Source organism: Sphaerodactylus townsendi, linkage group LG03, assembly GCF_021028975.2.
Source record: "Sphaerodactylus townsendi isolate TG3544 linkage group LG03, MPM_Stown_v2.3, whole genome shotgun sequence".
Classification (NCBI taxonomy): Eukaryota; Metazoa; Chordata; class Lepidosauria; order Squamata; family Sphaerodactylidae; genus Sphaerodactylus; species Sphaerodactylus townsendi.
In genome coordinates this window covers 64,794,246-64,813,399 of record NC_059427.1, presented here as the reverse complement: position 1 = coordinate 64,813,399, position 19,154 = coordinate 64,794,246, and the positions used below count along the sequence as shown (strand labels likewise).

Here is a 19,154-nt window from a genome sequence, read left to right as displayed (position 1 = left end):
AGCTTGCTGAGGGTAAAGTGTAGATGACTGAAAAGGCAATGACAACCCACCCATAAACAAAGTCTGCCTATTTAATGCCATGATGTGATGTGACCTCATGGGTCAATAATAACCTGGTGCTTACAGGGGTGGGGGGTGGGGGCTACCTTTACTTTTATTATTTACATTGCAAGCTGCCTTGAGTTCCATAAGATAGAAGGGCAGCTAATAAAATGTTTCAAATAAACCTCATTCTCAAAAATCATTGTGAAGTTGGTTGGGCTTAGAGGGAGTAATTGAATGAAGGTGATACATGAGCATAATGGCCAAATGGGAACTTGGTCTACCTAGCCCAGGGGTAGGGAACCTGCGGCTCTCCAGATGTTCAGGAACTACAATTCCCATCAGCCCCTACCAGCAAGGCCAATTGGCCATGCTGACAGAGGCTGATGGGAATTGTAGTTCCTGAACATCTGGAGAGCCGCAGGTTCCCTACCCCTGACCTAGCCCTATCCTTACAACATACCTATTTTCTGATGAAAGTGTCCCCATAAAGCTGTTCTAGCAGGCTCATATGAATAATAAGCAAAACATCATTTATGAGTTAATAATAAAATGAGTGCTGTCAACTATGTTTGAAATCCCAGTAAATATCTTGGAAGGTAATCAGTGATGCATATAATGCTCCACACTTCAGCTAATCTGTATGCTTTCTATTTTCTGAACTGTGCCACTGGTACATGTGGGAGAGGTTCTGCCAGAAAACTGTAATGGAAGGGAAGATGATAGCGCTGAGAAACCTCCAGTATTTCATCTGGGGTTCTCCCTCAGCGTCTTTCCCTAGGGACCCACATATTAGAATAGCACGGTTTCCTCCGATTAAGAAATAAGTGTATTTTATTGTGTAAGAAATGTTTACAGTCATTTTGGATGTATTTGCAAGCTAACCAACCAGCTTCACAAAAGGGGATAAAGTCTACTATGTGTAATGAGGCAGGAAGAAAAATTTTAATAACAAATATAGATACTACAAGTGAGATGGAAGACAACTCATTTCTCCCTCCCTCACTATTTCCTCTTTCTTTTCTCTTAATGCTCCCATACCCTCTTCCTTTCTGCTTTCTCTGCTTCACACCCAACAGAAAATCAACACTTATCTTCCCCTTTGTCTTCATCTCTCTCTCCCCCACAGCAGATTCTACCTAGGAAAACTGTGGCCTAGTTGTATAGTGTATGCCACTGGGACAGACCCAGTTTCATGATTGGAAACCCTCAAGTACTTGTGGGGGGGGGGGGGTGCGTGCCTCAGTTTCCCTAGCATTTCACTCCCATACTAATTCCTCTTTTGCCTTTTCCTGGTGATCCTCGTATCCTCTCCAGTGTCCTTGCTTAATCCTCTCGTCAACCATTCAACAATCTTTTTTCAGCCTTTCATATTCAGCTATATTTCTTATGTGTTTACTTCATATATACCCCACCTTTCTCCACAGTGGGGAGTAAAGTAATTTATATTACTCTCCTTTTTATCCACAGAGCCACATTGTGAGGTATCTTAGACTGAAAGTATGTGACAGGTCCAAAATTACCCAATTACCCAATCCAAAATTACCCAATGAGCTGCCATACGAGAAGGATTCAAATCTGGGTGTTGCAGACTCTATTCTGAATCTCTAACTTAGGGATTTCCAAAGTGGGTGCTGCCCAGCAAGGAATTTTTGGCCGGTAGGGGGGCAGTTCCTGGGCCACCTGGTGAGTGAAACGTTTTTGGGGCAGAACACCAGCTGCGACCCGATCTAGCTGCAACAGCTTTTGCAAAGCAGCCAGCTCTGCCCTCAGAAGCATTGTTCCCTGCCACCGTCAGACATTACTGCTGGCCAGGCCAGTTTGGGGGTGGCAGTGGGAGAAGCCCCCTGACCAGCTTGGGGAAGAGAGAAGATGGCAGCCCCCAGCCTTGCGAAGCAGCCCCTGAGGTGGGCGAGTGAGCTGACTCTCCCTTGCAGAGAGCAGCCGAGCCCTGCACCCTTTTGGCAGTGATGGCTGCATGGCTGCATGGCTGCATGGCTGCATGGAAGGTGCAGGATGCAGGCTGGCCACTGAGGAAGGCAAGATGCTGGGGCCAGGCTCCTGTGGTTGGCTGGGGCTGTGGTGACTAGCAGGCTGGACAGAGCAGAGAGAGGCAGGTTTGGCACACACAACTTGAGCCCTGCAGGGTCAGGCCTGCGTGGCTGCACTCCCTCTGGCCCAGATGCTCCGGGCTCAGGCTGGGGAACGGCTGCTGGGCTTGGTGGCCTCTCAGATTGTCCAGATTCCTAATGGGAGTATTGGGGGGGGGGGCAAAGCATCTCTCCTGCTTCTTTCTCACCCTGATTCTGTCCAGCTTTGCAATTTTAATTAGTAATTTTAGTGTGTAGGATGAGTGGAGGGGCATTGATTTTAATATTAATTTTTAAGTTCACGCAACCTTGTCATGAAAGCCAGAGATTATGCCTAAGTACTGGAGTAGGCAAGGGTTTTGTCTGTTTTTTGGGGAGAGGGGGAGGGGAGTAAACCATGTGAGTATCAGTGGTTCCATTTCAACCAGTTGAATTGTTGCAATCATGATCCAGACTCTGGGAGAAAAAAAGGAAGGAAGAACTGGTTTATTGATAGTTAGGCGATCTCCTTCTTCTTCCCCTATCAGAGTATCCCATCATTTGTCCAGTACGGATAGCTTAACAACCAGTAATTGCAGTGATGTAACTTTTATTTTATTTTATATTTTGATTTTGGCTCTTAAGACCTTGAGAGGTCTGGGACCCTCATACTTTAGAAACTGCATCGCCCTGTATGCTACTTTCCTCTGATAGTTATCTACTGGTGGTCCCTGGCCCGAAGGACCACTGGCAAAAGCACGGGGGTCAGAAGGGCATACAACCCACACACTATTTGCCTGGGTCACATGGGGGGGCGTATTTTGACTCTTCGCCCTCCTCTCCACCCCATGCCCAACCCTCAGCCACACTCCCCCCACCGCCACGCCGCCACCCCTGCAAAAAAAGTCAAGCTGCTGTCAGTATAATATACTTCTAATTTTATGTTGCAGTATTATTAAATACAAAACAATGGTTGAAAACTAACAAGGGACACGATCCCGCCGCAGTGAAGGTACAGTGGAGGCAGTGATGGAGGATTCTGGGCAATGCTGGGCGTGCTGGGCTCACCAGCATCATGTCGGTTGGTCAGGAAGGGCAGGAGCTCAGTGGCAGAAGGCTGGGAGCTGCAGGAGGCTTGCTGGTGGGCGCTGTAACCACGAGGGGACAGGAGCTGCGATACACACCAGGGTGATTCCTTCCCCTTCTTAGCTTTAATTTAATTTGAATTTAATTTAAAGCCCGAGGTGCTGAGGGCTGCTCACAGTGACCGGTAAGGGGGGGGGGGGGGCACAAGTATTGCAGGTCCCCACTATATTAATCTACCGGTACTCTTTTGAGATATTCAGGAAAAAATAGTAAAATAAACTGTCCTTTACTATAAATATGGCCGAGTCAGAGAGATGCGAAATCATGCTTGATGTTTCTAAAGCCGCAACCCAAGAGTTTCTTTTGTGGAGTTTTTTTAAAAAAAATTTTTTATCACTGTTTCAGTATTGTGAGCGTTCATATGAAGAAAGTGCCAGGCATAACTCTTCAAGCTTTAAGAGTAAATGACTCACAACCCACTTCTTAATAATGTAAGACTACATTAATATGCTGTAATCAAAATGTGTGCGCTAGAAACATACCAAGGCATCTTCAAATGCCATTCATTCTTATGTTGTGGTAATCATATATATATTTCCTGCCTATGAGGAAATTCCACTGTTCTGAATGATTGGCATATATATGCGCGTACATTGTTCCCTACAGCTACACTGTGTTTAGTTGTAGTAGTATTGAGGCATACTACTTCTTACTTTATACTTGATTTTTTGCCTAACTTTAGTGAAGTACAGGACTTTGAAGTAGTGTTTAAAATAAATGTTTTGATGCAACATTTTTGAACTATTATGAAGAAAAATCCTTTTTTGATTCAAAAGCTTACCTTTTGCATGCTGAGCATTAGGTATTACAAATTAAACCTTCTGTCAGTTGCTCAGTGTTTTTGTCTGTGGTGTGCTTGAGAAGTATTTTACCCCGCTGTAGCACTAACGTGGTTGGAAACGGACTTGAATCCAGCCAGCGTTTTCACTCCATCTCAGCCAGGTTCCCCTCCTTAATAAAATCTCCAGTGCACATTTCTGTTGTCTATTAAGGTCAAATGATCCCAAATACAGCTGTGGTGGGAGATGGGTTGAAGGGTATCTTTGCTTTCTTCTTCACTAGCTGGTTGGATCCAACCCAAGTTTTCTCTGTCAGTTAAAGGTCTGTTTCTCATTTAGGTATATATCATTCAAGTCAGCGTCGGGAACCATCAGTGGATAGTTAAACATCGATACAGTGACTTCCATGACCTACACGAAAAGGTAAATATTCTAGTAGTTGATTGTGGCTTAGTCACTGGGCCAGTTGTGTTGCAGTGAATGGCGGCCTGTGTCACAGTGTGCTGGCATTCTTCCTATAACTGCATAATAAGGAATGTGAACCTGTTAAGGATACTCTCAGACTTAATTATTAATTTCTTCATATAAACCCCCCTCCTTTCTCCCCAATGGGAAATCAAAGCAGTTTACATCATTCTGCCCTCCTCTGTTTTATCCTCACAACAACTTTAGGCTGAGTGTGTGTGATTGGCCCAAACTGTTCTCTCAAGTTTTTGTTGTATTTTTGATAAAATTCTCCATGAACGAGCCTGACGGGGGCGGGGGTGAGGCAGGATATAAGTTTAATAAAATAAATAAACAAGTGGGCATGGCCAGGCAGGCATTTTGCCCAGCAAGGCTTTTGATTGACTACTGGAGATTGGCTTGGCTCTGCAGATTTTTTTTAAGTTGCCTTAGCGGCATCTGCCACCACATCACAAGGATCTGCACTGTGTTGCTGAAGTTAAGCTGTGGCAATCATTTTACGGCTGGCTGCGCCTCCTGTGGCAGACATTTTGTTGTTGCACCTACCATGCCATGTTAGAATTCCAAATGTCCCTGCAGGCTCAGAAAGGTTGGGAATTTCTGAGCTAGATATAGTTGGGAGTAGGCATTGTCTAGTACCGGGTAACAGGGATCACAAACCCTTTCAAGCCTGCAGACACCTTTAGAATTTGACATAGGGTGTTGGATGAAATTGTAAAATGGCTGCTATGGGAGGTAGAACCATCCACAGAATGTTAGGAAGTGAGGTTATGTATGACTCTAATAGTAACTCTGCAACATTTCAAGCAGAAGTAATGTTTAATTGGATGCCCTTTAAAATGAACACATGCTAATGTGGTGAAGATCCTTGTCCTATGGAGGAAGCTGTTGCAGAATAATTTTTAAACAATCAGTGTAGCCAATCAGAGGCCCTGTTAAGCAAAAGCTCCACCTAGCAGAGGCGTAGCTAGGGGAAATGGGGCCCGGTGCAAAAATCTGAGTTTTGCCCCCTCCCCCCCATGGGCAGTTGCTGTGATGCTGGAATCCACCCCCAAACAGCATCACTTTCAATGGTGTTTAAGCTAGGGAGCCCAGATTCTCCTTTTAAATCCACCTTAAAGGGAGAATCTGGGGTCCCCAGCTAAAACAACATTGAAAGTGATGCTGTTTTGAGGTGGATTCTCCCCCAGCCTGAAACAGCATCACTTTCAATGTTTAAATTGGGGACCTCAGATTCTCCCTTTAAATCCATGCCGAAGGGGGTGGATTTAAAAGGAGAATCTGGGGAAATTTGGGAGGGGGGGTACCTGCTGTTAGGCATGCAGTTGTTAAGCTAGCATCAGCAAAATGTCAGGGTATCTTTAGGAGACTCTCCTGATGATAACACCCAGGTTTGGTGAAGTTTGGTTGAGGGGGTCCAAAGTTACGGACCCTCAAAGGTGTAGCCCCCATCTCATATTAGCTCTCATTGGAAACAATGGGGGATGGGGCACCCCCTTTGGGAGTCCATAACTTTGGACTCCCTGAACCAAACCTCGCCTAACTTGGGTGGTATCATCAGGAGAGTCTCCTGAAAAATCTCTGAAATTTTGGTGCTGCTAGCCTAAAAACTGCGCCCCCTTCAGGCCGAAAACTGAAAAAAACACTAATAAATACCAAAAAAGCACAAATGAACCTGCAATTTTTGTGCACCCCCAGTCCCCTGGTAGCTTCGCCTCTGCCACCTGGCCCCACCCACTTTCTAAAGGCACTTGGTGGATGCTGGGAAAGGTGTCAGCAGGCTCCATGGTGCCCCTAGCCACTACATTAGGCACCCCTCTCTTAATATCTTCTAGTACTTAACCATATGTTATGTACTAGCAGTCTCACAGAAAGCTCACTAGAAGCTTACAGAAGTAATAACATTTCATTATCTACAAGATTTGAAATTTTCATTTGAAGTCATTTTAGTTATTGGATACTGAATCACTTGCTTGTCAATTTAGAGATTAACAGATCGTTAAACCATGTAGTAAAAATGAAACATTGAACATAAGTTACCTGTGGAAGAGAAATGGTTAATATGCACTCTGCTAATTCTCAGAGCTTTCTTTAAAGCAAAATTAAAGAGGAGTTTCATGGAAAAAAACTAACAACATTTTTTCCTGCAGAAGCTGGGTTGATGGAAGGTACAGGAAGGGTGATTTTACCATTACCGTACCCATGGCAGCCTCCTGGCCCACATAGGTTTTACTCCACACTTGTCCCAGAATAACCTTTTCTAGGGCCAGAAATGTCTCCAGGGAGGAGGGGAAATCAGAGAAGACGTATGAATCTTGTGCTGCATCTGTATATGTTTTTCCTTTCAGTAACCAACATCTTTAGTTACAGATAACGTCACATTTTTAAAATGAACTTGGTATCCCATTTTCCCCACAGAAAAAGCTGGGTGCATGATTGCAAAGATACAGATGGGGAAACAAGCTGGATTCCTAAGACTTTCCACTATCATTAGGATATATTGTACTATGTGGCCAGGGAGCTGTCTATGATTACTGAATTAAGAAATTTTGGGAGGTTGTAGGAAGATTAATAATTTCTATTTTCCTGCTGGTAGCAGAATTTAAAGAGTCTTATGTCCTTGCATGTTTGTGTGTAAACTATCATCAAGTCACAGCTAATTAATGGCAACCCCATAAAGTTTTCAAAGTGAGAGATTAAAAGAGGTGGTTTGCCTTCCTCTGTGTTATGACCCTGGACTTCTATGGTGGTCCCCATCCAAATGTTAGCCAGGCCTGACCCTGCTTAGATTCTGAGATCTGAAGAGGTTGGGCTAGCTTGGATTATCCCTGACAGGATGTCGGGGAGGACAATGTAAGGCTGAAGACACGAACTCCCCATTTAGATATAGTCAGCATATGTTAATGCCCATCATTACTTGCTGGACATACACAGTCAGCTGAGCCAGCTGGGATCTAGGCCCACTGAATAAATTCCACCTCTCCTAGTAAAATAAAGGTACCCGTGTGATCCATGAACCATGTTATAAACAGCTACGTTTGACAGTTTAAAGAGCATTTGATCTATTTTGTTATAAATTCATCTTCCATAATACTAAGATTGCACTTTCTAGTCAAAACTGCCAAAATAAATGATAGTATGTCAATTTCATCCTATTTTATAGTGTTTTAGTATAAACATTTTAACAATATGTTTCTCAAAATCCTGATTGAAATAAAAAAAATGAACCATGGCATTTTTTTCAGCTTGTTTCTGATAAGAAGATAGATAAGAATTTGCTGCCTCCTAAGAAGATCATTGGCAAAAATTCCAAAACCTTGGTGGAAAAAAGACAGAAGGAACTGGAAATTTATCTACAGACTCTCCTTGTTAAATTTCCCTTAGCTGCACCCAAAGTATTGTCACACTTCTTACACTTTCATTTCTATGTAAGTTGCATTCTACTACATTTTAATGTAATTTGCACGATTCAGTCTACTTAAGTTCTTATTCTGACAAGTTGCACCCTGAACAACCTGCAAATGGAAGCCATATTTCCAATGTTGCCTTATGAGCATGAATGCGCACCAAAGTAGCTCAAGGCCACTGCACAGATGTGCACACATGCACACACACATATTGCAGTGCCTAGGAATCTAGCCTAGTTAGTTAAAGACAGCTTTTGAAACATGGTACCTTTTGGTCAGAAATAAACGCTCCCGCCTATAGATTTCCTGTTCCCCATTTCTGCTCCCTTTTGTCTTGTGGCTTTATCTTCTCTTATTCCACAGCAGTACTTTCCAGTAATATTTTATGTTAGCCCATTTGGCATTCAGTCTATTTTGCTAGGCACACAGGGCTGGTTAGATCTACATCCATGCAGCTGAGGTGAGATGCTGAGAAGCCACCAGTGGGGCACAGGAACTGGTGATGAGCATGAGTTAATGCTCATCATTACATCCTGGACCTACACAGCCATCAGCTGAAATGGAGGCTAGACCCTGAGATTCTGGCCACACTTCTAGGACTCAGCGTGCTCCCACTGTGTCTAGGCAAGCATGGCCCTTATCTCCTTCCTCCTCTCTTTTGTTTGCTAGAAGACTAGCATCTTCACAGGTATGGGTTGCTTTTTTGGCACTTCACCAGAAAGGTGGTTTATATCTGTTTTAGATCATTTTAATCCTGAATGCATGTCTAAGATGTGGTGTTAAATCTTTTATGTTGTTGAAAGGATTGTTATGTTAACTACTGGCAGATGCTTAATTACTATACACTTTTTATTTCCATTACTTACTCATTGCAGGAAATCATTGGGATCACAGCAGCGCTGGCTGAAGAACTTTTTCACAAAGGTATAGAATCATAGAAACACAGAGCTGGAAGGGACACCCCCTGTACAATGCAGGAAAATGACAACTACTTTCCCCTCAACACCCCCAGTGACCCTTATCAGTAATTTAGGCTTCTAAATTTCTTAGTGTCTGCTGCCATTTTTTACTGAATTTATAACAACTTCAAAGATAATGTGAACAATCAAATAAGACTTTTCCTTTAATGTATTAGAAATTTCTTATACTGCAGTGGTGCATCACTTCTTCTTAAATGATATTAGTATAAGGTGGCTAGGTACAAATATTTCTATTGTGAGATGGTGAAAAAAAAACCCCTCCTCCAAGCCCTATGGTTATTTTTTTCTATGCACATCCAACAGCTCTAACAGTCAGTTTTCTGGGACTGGAAGGAATTCCTGTGGGGAGGGGGATCAGAGAAAAATCCACATCCCTCAGTGTCTTCTGATGAGTTTCTGAATCCAGTTCTTAGAAATTCAGGTGAATACTTGCTAAATCTGAACTTCTGCTTTCCAGGGGAACAGTTGCTGATGGCTGGAGAAGTCTTTACCATTAGACCTTTGCAGTTATATGCTGTTACTCAACAGCTGCGTCAGGGAAAACCTACGTGTGCAAATGGAGATGCCAAAACTGATTTGGGTCACATCCTGGATTTCACATGTAGACTCAAATATTTAAAGGTAAAAAGTCTCAGAGCGTCTCACTTGCTCTGGGCACTAACCACATTGGAATAAACTAACTCAACTGTTACGTTTTAAAAAGTCTTAACATTTGAGACTGAAAAAGACACCATGACTATTTTTTCAGCCTTTCTAAAAAAGTGTACAGTTTAAGGATGTGCACCTAAAAAATTGGCATATTTTGGACTTTGGAATGGCCATAAATGTCAGTCTTCTGTGTTATTTGAGTCCCCCAATGCCTTTTGGATTTTCAGATTTTTTTCAGAATTGAGACATTTTGGGGTCCATTATTCCCTATAGATTTTTTCCAGGATGCTGCAGTAGCCAGAATTTCAGGGAATTTAGTCCTGCCTGTCCACTAATGACTCCCCCCCCCCCCCAAGTGTCAAGTCGATTGAATCAAGGAGTCCAGTCCTATGAACCCCTCAACAAAGTGCATCCAGCTATCTTGCTTATCTGCCTTGTTTCCTGTGGTCTTTCTCCAGGGCAAAGACACCAATAGCCAAACACCCAAGTGCAAGAAACCTCTAGCCAAAAGCTTCCAAACTCAAACAGAACCAATAAACCAAGCAGAACCAATGTTAAATTAGAGAATCCCAGCAGAACAATAGGCCACTGTGGCAAGCACGATAGAATCAGTATCAAACTGGAGAATCCAATCCAATCTAACCTGCAAGGTAATACTAAGACCTGGCAAGAAGTCTCTGATGCAGACACTAAAATTGAAGAAAAACAGTCCTGGGAGCCTTAAACTTCTAGTCCCAAAATATTCCTGTGTATTTCTGGAATTTTGGGGGGCAGACACCCAAATATATCCAAATTATTTTATTTATTTATTTATTTAATTTAATATACCGCCCCATCCCCGAAGGGCTCTGATTAGGTATTGATTAGGTATTTTTGAATATACATTCAGACCAGAAATATTCAAATGTTCAACCCAGATACAGATGGTTCTCCCGCCCATCCCATTCTACTTGTTGTTTGTCCAGCAGTAGGAAAGAGGGCCAATGTGTACAAAAGCTTAATCTGAAACTCATATATGACTGTGATTATGAACAAGATATCTATGTTTAATTTCAATGTTGTAAGTAAACCCATATTCTTCAGTGGAGTTAAGACTCAATTCACATTTCCCACTTATGGTGTTATGGTGTTCATAAAAGGAGATGTCTCATCTCAGAAAAGTGGCTTGTGTTTGGAGTGGTACATTTTCTTAGTGAGGGCATTCATATATGTGAATTGACCTTTACAATTCCTAGATTTTGATGTCTTTCAGACTAAAACCTGAACCACATTTCCTTATTCAGCTTTGCTAGAACAGTTCACTGCAAACTGTAGGTCCCAGAACAGTTCAGATCTAGGATTTTATTTTTAAAATCTTACAAATAATTTTCTGCTTTCTTTTAAAAAAGAAAATGTCCAAATCCTGTTCAAAAATGAAGGATTTAAGTTCCTTTATCATCAAATAGGACAACATGCAAGCACAAGGTGGCAGCTTTAGTTTAGATCTTCGTTGTATCTATAGAAATTTGCTGATAAGTTCTCAGTACTACATTGTCTACAAATATAGTAACTAGTAGGTTCTTGGCAGAAAGGTGCTGTGAACATTTGTGGGTCATAATCTCACATTCAGTTTGGTGAACGTGCATATTTTTGTGCATTTAATACCTTGTTTTCTATTATTAGATAAATGGCGCAGGTGGACCTTTTGGAACAAGTAACATTCAGGAACATCTTCTGCCTTTTGACCTATCGATATTTAAATCTCTTCATCAGATACAGGTATGGGTGTAAAAGAGCTTGGTATACACTTTTCTAGAAGTTATTCAAATGCAGGCTCTACAGACGTAATTGTTTGTGATTACTGTATGTTGTACTATGTTTATCCGTATTATGAATCAGGTCACTGGTCGAGCTATGACAGTATTGTTTATTCTTACATGGGTCAGCTTTCAAAGCCTCAGCTGATTTAGATGTTACAAAGTTCTCATAGATGCGGTGAGAACTTTTGATCATATGTGTGCTGGGGACTTAATTCCCAGACATACTTGCACCCAATTTAAAATGGGACAGCTACACACAGGACACATACACTCACATTTTTCCAACTTGAAAATTGGCCCTGTGGAAACTGCTGTTCACCCTTTTGGGAAAATTTTAATGTAAACATTGGTATATGCCAGGTTCCTCAATAAGGAAATGATGGCCCCTTGGGGCTGTTTCAGAGTGCATGCAAGTTGCACTCCCAGTCTGCACTAGACTCATGCATATTTGTGGAGAAGTCCCATATTTCAATAATCCGCATCTCTGTTTATGCTTTTATTGTTTTCCTTTTCTTCCCCAGGCATTTTTCCCCTCTCACATGAACAAATGGTGATTGTATAAAGTCTGTTGCTTTCATTCTGTTCCTAATATTTATAAATTGATTTCAGACAGTTATTACTAAGATATTATTCACTGTTCATGCAGCCAAGTCCTATCAGTCACTGCCACATCATACCATATCAGATAGGAGTTTTGCTTGCCAGTACAGCTGTTTTATTTTTCTTTCATGTTGTATTTTTAAATCAAATACCAACAGATAAATCACTGTGGAGCAAACCTTGTTAAAGGGCTGACAACTTCAAAGAATACTTTAGCAACACTGAGTGTTCAGTTTTCAGCAACTTCAATGATGGTAAGGCTGAAATTTTAACCAAATGCATGTTAATCATATGGATTGGATTCTGAAAACCCCCACTGGAAGACACTGAGCGTCCAAGATCTTCCTTCCCTCCCCTTTCCTACCCCAGAATTTATTCCAGGGGTTGAGGGAGCCGTGTGGACGAATAGCAGTGTGAGTCAGGAAGCTGTAGTGGGGAGAGGAAGGCAATAAGAGAGCCTTTTTGCCTCTTGAATGAGTGGAGCTCCCCTCACAAAAGAGGACAAGTGGAGCAATTTTGCACTCTGCCACTGCAGGTCGCTAACTCACATGGCTATTAATTCATGCAGATCCATTGACTGTGGGAACAACCTTTCCCAGGGTCAAAAAAACCTTTGGGTAGGGGGAAGCAGAGAAGATTTTGCAGCCCTTGGATTTATAGGTAAAGGGTTCCAATCCATTATGACTTCTGTATATCGTTTTGCCCGAGTGGTGCATATGTGCAAGTGTGTGTGTACAGCAACATCCTGAATTTCCTCTTTTTGAAAGCACTGGCAAGAACCCAAAGGGATACTCAAGACCATGGAGAGACATTGCATTGTCCCAGTGGAGTTCTTCACTTTTAAACAGCAATACCTATTCCCTGCCCCTACAATATCATAAAATCCTTTAAAACCCCATCAGTTTCAAGAACAGTTTGATATGCAGGATGGGGAAGAGGCCTGGTCCAAGTCCTTGCTTGGGCTTATGGCTCTAGTTTCACAGATTTTTGGATCCTGGTCAATATATTAAAGGCAGGCAGGAAGTGTAACATAGCATGTATGTGAAGGTGGTGATGTGAACTAATTAGTCTAGGAATTATGAAGGGAAGAAGAGGAATTGTTAAAATTAAGCCTGGGACAGGAATGGAGTGAGGAGCTAGATTGCCTTATTTTGCCAAAGCAATGGGATATGGCCTTAAAGCTTATACCTGTTATCTCCATGGATCTTAAACTGAGATTATTCAGCAAAAAAATGTTCAAAATATATTGGACACCACAGCCATTCTTTAGAAAAGGAATGAGTAAAGTGCTGGCATTGTATTGTATTTATAACATTTTATTTAAAATTAATGGGGCCCGGCCACGCGTTGCTGTGGCAATTGTCCTTCTCATCACAGTCCACAACCCACACAGATGTCCATGCAGGTCCAATGATCCCCAGCATAGCATTTTGGGAGCAGCAGTGGCATAGTGGCTAAGAGCAGGTGGACTGTGATCTGGAGGAACCGGGTTTGATTCCCAGTTCTGCAGCTTGAGTTGTGGAGGCTTATCTGGGGAATTCAGATTAGCCTGTGCACTCCCACACACACCAGCTGTGTGACCTTGGGATAGTCACAGATTTTCGGAGCTCTTTCAGCCCCACCCACATCACAGGGTGTTTGTTGTGAGGGGTGAAGGGCAAGGAGGTTGTAAGCCCCTTTGAGTCTCCTACAGGAGAGAAAGGGGGGATATAAATCCATACTACTACTACTCCTACTACTACTTCTTCTTTTGGGGTAGTCAAATGGAATCCCTCTTTCCCTTTTCAATTTACATTATTATATGGTGCTGTCTTGGTTTTTAGTATAAGGTAACCCTTTCCATTCCACAACGGAACTGTCCAGAGTGCGAATCCCGCTGTCCATGAGGCTGGTTGACACGCACAGTCCTGGCTTGGGTAAGGCAGAACTGGGGCAAGGAGGCTATCCCAGTCAGGCAGCAGAGGCAGGGTGGTGAGGTGCTCAGATCGAGGCCAGCTCGCTGGGTTTTTAAAGGGCCACGTGCAAAAGAAGCGGAGCCAGTAGTGTTGGTTTGCCCCTACCCCCCAGATTTTCTTAGAAGAAAAAGGCAAACTCCAGCTTGCTTTTAATTAAAGAGAGCTGTGGCGAATATGGGTGAGGAAGTGGGTAACTGGTAGTTGGAGGTGAGGGAGGGCAGAGAGAGGTGTGTGACGATGAAGTGGATGTGTATGAGAGTATGTGTGTTGTGTGGTAGTATTGGGTGAGGCACAGAGAGTGAAAGTTACGTGCATGTGTGTGTAGGGGGGGAACCCCACCTGATGTCTTACATGGCAAAGTGTGTATGTGTTTCACTTCCACTCGTATTACCTAACAGTATTACCTATTTACTGTTTTCACTGCTCATCTCTGCCCATGTGCACAAACATTCTAAGCCCTCATACCAAGCCCTCAGGCCACAGACAGACAGGCTGCATGAACATTCTAAGGGTGACAGTTAAACAGAGCCAGCTTCATGGCCTGGTGCGCCAGGAAAAAGACGTTTTACCTGGCTCAGATATGGACTTTTGGCGATTTGAAGGTCCGATTACCTGCCCGCAACAGGGAGGGACGTCATGTGAAAATTTGGGGGCGATCCGTCCAGCCGTTTCGGCGTTAGGGCAAGACCAACAAACGAATGGTTAGCTTTTTATATATATAGATAATGTATATCCTGTGCCCCATTTTTTTCTTTAAACAATAGAAAGCAAGCAAATCCATAAATATTTAAGTTGATCTTCAAAATTCAGATTATTATTTCACATATTTTAATAGGAAGTACAGTACTGAAGAAGAGTTGATTGATTAGATTTGTATACCGCCCTCCCCCGAAGGGCTCAGGGCAGTGAACAACAGCTGCAAATAATGGTTGTTATTTTGTATGTCAGCATCAGGAACACGTTCAACTTATTGAGAACAGAGAGTCGTAGTCCCTTACATATCCTAATTTGATTACGTATAGTTTTTAACATTGTTCAGCCATCCATATATGCAAAAGTGATTGTGTCCTGTAACCATGTTTCAGGGAGATGGTATCGTGAAAGTTTTGCTTGGTTGTTTTCGTTACAAGTGCCATCTGTTGAACTTAATGAAGTTTATTTCCAAATTCATCTATATAGGATTGCACCCTTAATATTTCAGGCCTGCTTCTGCTTGTAATAATTAGTAATTGTTTCCTGAGCTAAAACTCTAAGTAGAAATTTTTTTTAAAAGAATCATGAAATGTTGCAAGAAAAAAGGTTGTGTTAAACATTTAACTCCATACGTTCTGAACAGGAGGTCCTAGTGCCTGAGGCCTTTGAATTTGACCAGTGGGAGCCTGAAGGTGCACCTTCAAGTCATCCTGTGACAGCAGTTATTCCAACCTGGAAAACATTAACAACTTTAGATATGAGTCACAATAGCATATCGAAAATTGATGATTCTGTGGTAAGACCTCATTATAAATGTCTTTAAAGATTGGGATGATAAAGTATGAGTACCACCTACAGATACTTTCACAATGAAGAGATTGAGGGTTTTGAACATTGGCTTGCTTCAAGTAACTTGTTTGATTCTAGCCAAAGGGCTTGGGCAGAGGGTGCTTAATAGATTGTCCCTGTGACAGACTGCTTTGGAAATTTGCTGCAATTTCAGAAGAGGATTGCTGTCTAAGAAACTGAAATGCAAATCTCTTTGTAACTATACACAGTATCAGTCACACAGTTATTTGTATTGAGACCAGTTGGTATAAAGGCTGTATTTTCATTGTTCTAGAAACTGATGCCGAAGATAGAGTTCTTGGATTTGAGCCACAATGATGTACCTCTAGTGGAGAACTTGCAGGTTGGTTTTATACTTATGGGGATTTATAACATTCTTCTCTTCATTTTGAGATCAGCGCTGCTTTTTTGTGTTGGAAAATGGCATAACTGTCAAGATTATCAAAGCTGTAATAATAAAAATTAATTGTAGGGATGTCCACTGCATTTAATATATTACAGAATCTTTTCATTGGTTGCATTCTGTTCCTTCTTTCTCTCTGTGCTCATTTAAAGAATGCTGGTCCATAATTAAGTCATGTGGATTCTGAGTTGGACTGAAGGACCAACAGCAAGTAGAACTTTTCTGCTTACCCTTCCAGAACAGGAGACCTTTGAGAATTGCATTGAAGCACTGGTGAAAATCATCTTTTGTGCTGGTGGAAATACCACTGTGCTTGTAAAACATGAGGCCGGAATCTAATTCATTATAATTTACTTTCCTTGCCAAGAGTTCATTGAGCAGTAATGGCCTGAAAAGCTAAGCTAGTATGCCTTTTCCATTTATACCCATGTAGCAAAAGAAGAAGATTAAATGTCTTGTCTTTCTAAAAGTGCTGCCGATTGCAAAATAGGATCTTGTGTCTCCTACAGCATGATTTCAATAGGCAGTACTTGAGATTAGGAATCTTAAACATACATTTGGTAAGAGGACAACAACTTGATTGTAAAGACTGCTCTATCAGGAATGTTATAACATAGTTCTAAGAAGTCTTATGCCAGTTGATTAAAAAAAGGGGAAGCTAAATTATACTGATAAGGAAGTGCCAGTACATATGGTAGCTTCCTTGTATTGTTGCTTCCCTTTAGATGCTATTGGAAGTTAATAGTTAACCATAAAGGGCTTGCATGGCTAAAGATTCTAATTTAGACTTCAATGACTAAAATAGTATTTGATCATAGAGGCTAAACCAATTGGTAGATTAGATTGTTATAGGGGCATGAAGCCAGTCTCTCTTCAATCGCCTTCTAGAATCACATTTGATGCTTTTAATTCTAGTTTTCAAGAGAATTAATGGGTAACAAGTGTGCAGTTTCTAAACCTTGGTGTGTTAGGAAGACATAGTATGAATTCTATTTGATTAGTATGTAATCTGTTTTTTTTTAATTCTTTTTCCAGCATCTCTACAATCTCGTTCATCTGGATCTGTCATACAATAAACTTGTGACATTAGAAGGCATTCATACAAAACTTGGGAACATCAAAACTTTGAATTTAGCAGGGAACCTTCTAGAAAGGCTCTGTGGCCTTAACAAACTGTACTCCTTAGTGAACCTGGATCTTAGCAACAACAAAATAGAACAGGTATTTTAGTGCTGATTAGTAAAATTCCATGTTCAGTTATTATTCTTAGACAACAAGGAATCTACAAATCTGCATTATCTTGAGATGCAAATCATATAATCTGGTTCTTGATTCCCTAAGGATCGTGACTGGTTTAGCCTCTCTTTTTATATTAGCAAGTTTTAACTATTATGGAATGACAAAAAGATCCAAAGAAAGAAACCTATCGTCAGCTGGTCTCAGAAAGTTTAAGTTCAACTTTCCCCTCAACAGGTTTTAGTCCATCTTTCTCCTCAGCAGCACTATTTCATCTGTTGACAATAATAAATCCATTTTTCGTGGAGGTGGAGGATTATTTGCAAAATAGAATAAGAAATGCAATATAAGCACATTTTCTGATAATTTTGTTCTTGACACAATATTTTTTTGTCTGTAAAGGGAGTTGAATACAGAACTCTGCTGCCATTATCTGTAGCCAGTCACTTTAAAGAGAGTGATTAAGTAGTGTAAAATAATTCCTTGTTTGCACCAGTTGTAAGTAGTCCACATTCACTCTGATGGGATTCTTTGCTCTTTTGATTGGATCTGATTTTATGTATGTTTTGCAATGTAATGTAATTCACCTATGCTTTGGAATACTATACATTCTAGGTGCCTTTTGCATAACTCTGCCTTCAGCTATCCTTTTATACTTCTAGGTGTGTGTAATGAAATGTATATGGTCGTATTATTCTTTCCACTAAGTTGAATCAGATTACTCTTCTGCTATGTCTTCTTTCAAAGGAGAAATACTTTTTTTTCAATAGAAAGAGCCTTTTTTGTGGTAGAAAAAGCCTTCCTTTGATATAGAACAAAGTTGAAGGAAGCCTTAATTTGAGGAAGACTTGGTGGAAGGGATCCAATTTAGCAGGAGAGTCACAAGACCCAGCCTATAGTTTGTGTATTTTGTACAGGGTACAATACATTTTAATTGTTGGAGCATTATTCACTTATGTAACTTCCAATGGTAATTTGAAAAGATGTCTGATACTTTAAGGTTTTGAATTTGCATATATCTGTATTTTTCAGATTGATGAAATAAGGAACCTAGGAGGACTCCCATGTTTAGAAAAAGTGGTCTTATCCAATAATCCTCTGAGCATTATTCCCGATTACAGGACCAAAGTATTAGCTCAGTTTGGTGACAGAGCCTCAGAGGTAATTCTTCATAGACTTGTATTTAATGGCTTATCTGACTGTTTCACTTTCATGCAAAGTACAAATTGGAAATGGTCAGCTTTACTGATCATCAGTATGGTGTTAATAGCGGAGAGAGGGGTATAGCCTGCTTCCTTATTTTTAATACATTATTGGTTACTAACAGTAAAGTCCGTTGTACAAACAAATACAACTGGGTCTAGAAAACTGTTGGTGGGTTAATGGTGCCTGCCGAGGGAGCCAACCCCTCCTGCATTTCCTTCCCCCTTGGTCCTGTGACACCAGCTCTGCCCTTGCCTTCCTCCTCTTCCTGAATACCTGCACTGGTTAATCTTTAAAGTGTCACAAACCTATTTTGATTTGTCTCAGGCTAGCCAGTTTTTCCCTAAGCGTAACTAGATCAAAAGTCCCTGGAAAAGACAATAATGCTGTCTGTTAAGTGCCATCAGGTTGCTTCCAGCTCATGTTGACTCTATGAATCAGTGTCCTCCGAAACATCCTGTTGTTAACAGGTCTTGCAAACTAGCACTAATGCTAAAAAAAGTTGAAAGCAGCCGGAAAAGAGGAAGCCCCAGTATGAGATGGATTAACTCATTTGCAGTAATACTGTAATATTTATTAACTTTTATAACTGTACTTTTTGTTTCTTTTTCTCTTATGATTCAAGTTTTGTACACATGCACAATGATAAAATAGATGCATCTTCTATTTTTTTCTGTAGGGAACACTTCTGAAGACTTGTTTAATCTTTGTTATAGTGTTGTGTTGCTTAAACTGCTGCACTGATTTTGGCTTGTTTATTTAGTTTTATTTATCTATATATATAAACGCGAAATACCACTCACTGACTGACTGACTAATTGGCCCTTTCCGCACGGGCCAAATACAGCGTCCCAGGGACGCTAAAAACAGAGTCCCTGGG

At 41.2% G+C, this 19,154-nt stretch overlaps 1 protein-coding gene across 3 annotated transcripts in view; it reads left to right on the top strand.

Moving 5' to 3' along the window:
• Nucleotides 1-19,154, top strand: part of NISCH (nischarin) — a 43,057-nt gene that overhangs the window by 2,033 nt on the left and 21,870 nt on the right. For all 3 annotated transcript variants that reach the window (XM_048487647.1, XM_048487648.1, XM_048487649.1), the window contains exons 2-11: nucleotides 4,376-4,459; nucleotides 7,747-7,929; nucleotides 8,784-8,832; nucleotides 9,346-9,509; nucleotides 11,199-11,294; nucleotides 12,094-12,189; nucleotides 15,227-15,379; nucleotides 15,707-15,775; nucleotides 16,871-17,056; nucleotides 18,104-18,232. In XM_048487647.1, coding sequence (XP_048343604.1) covers nucleotides 4,376-4,459; nucleotides 7,747-7,929; nucleotides 8,784-8,832; nucleotides 9,346-9,509; nucleotides 11,199-11,294; nucleotides 12,094-12,189; nucleotides 15,227-15,379; nucleotides 15,707-15,775; nucleotides 16,871-17,056; nucleotides 18,104-18,232 — 1,209 coding nt within the window. The remainder of the gene's footprint in view (nucleotides 1-4,375; nucleotides 4,460-7,746; nucleotides 7,930-8,783; nucleotides 8,833-9,345; nucleotides 9,510-11,198; nucleotides 11,295-12,093; nucleotides 12,190-15,226; nucleotides 15,380-15,706; nucleotides 15,776-16,870; nucleotides 17,057-18,103; nucleotides 18,233-19,154) is intronic.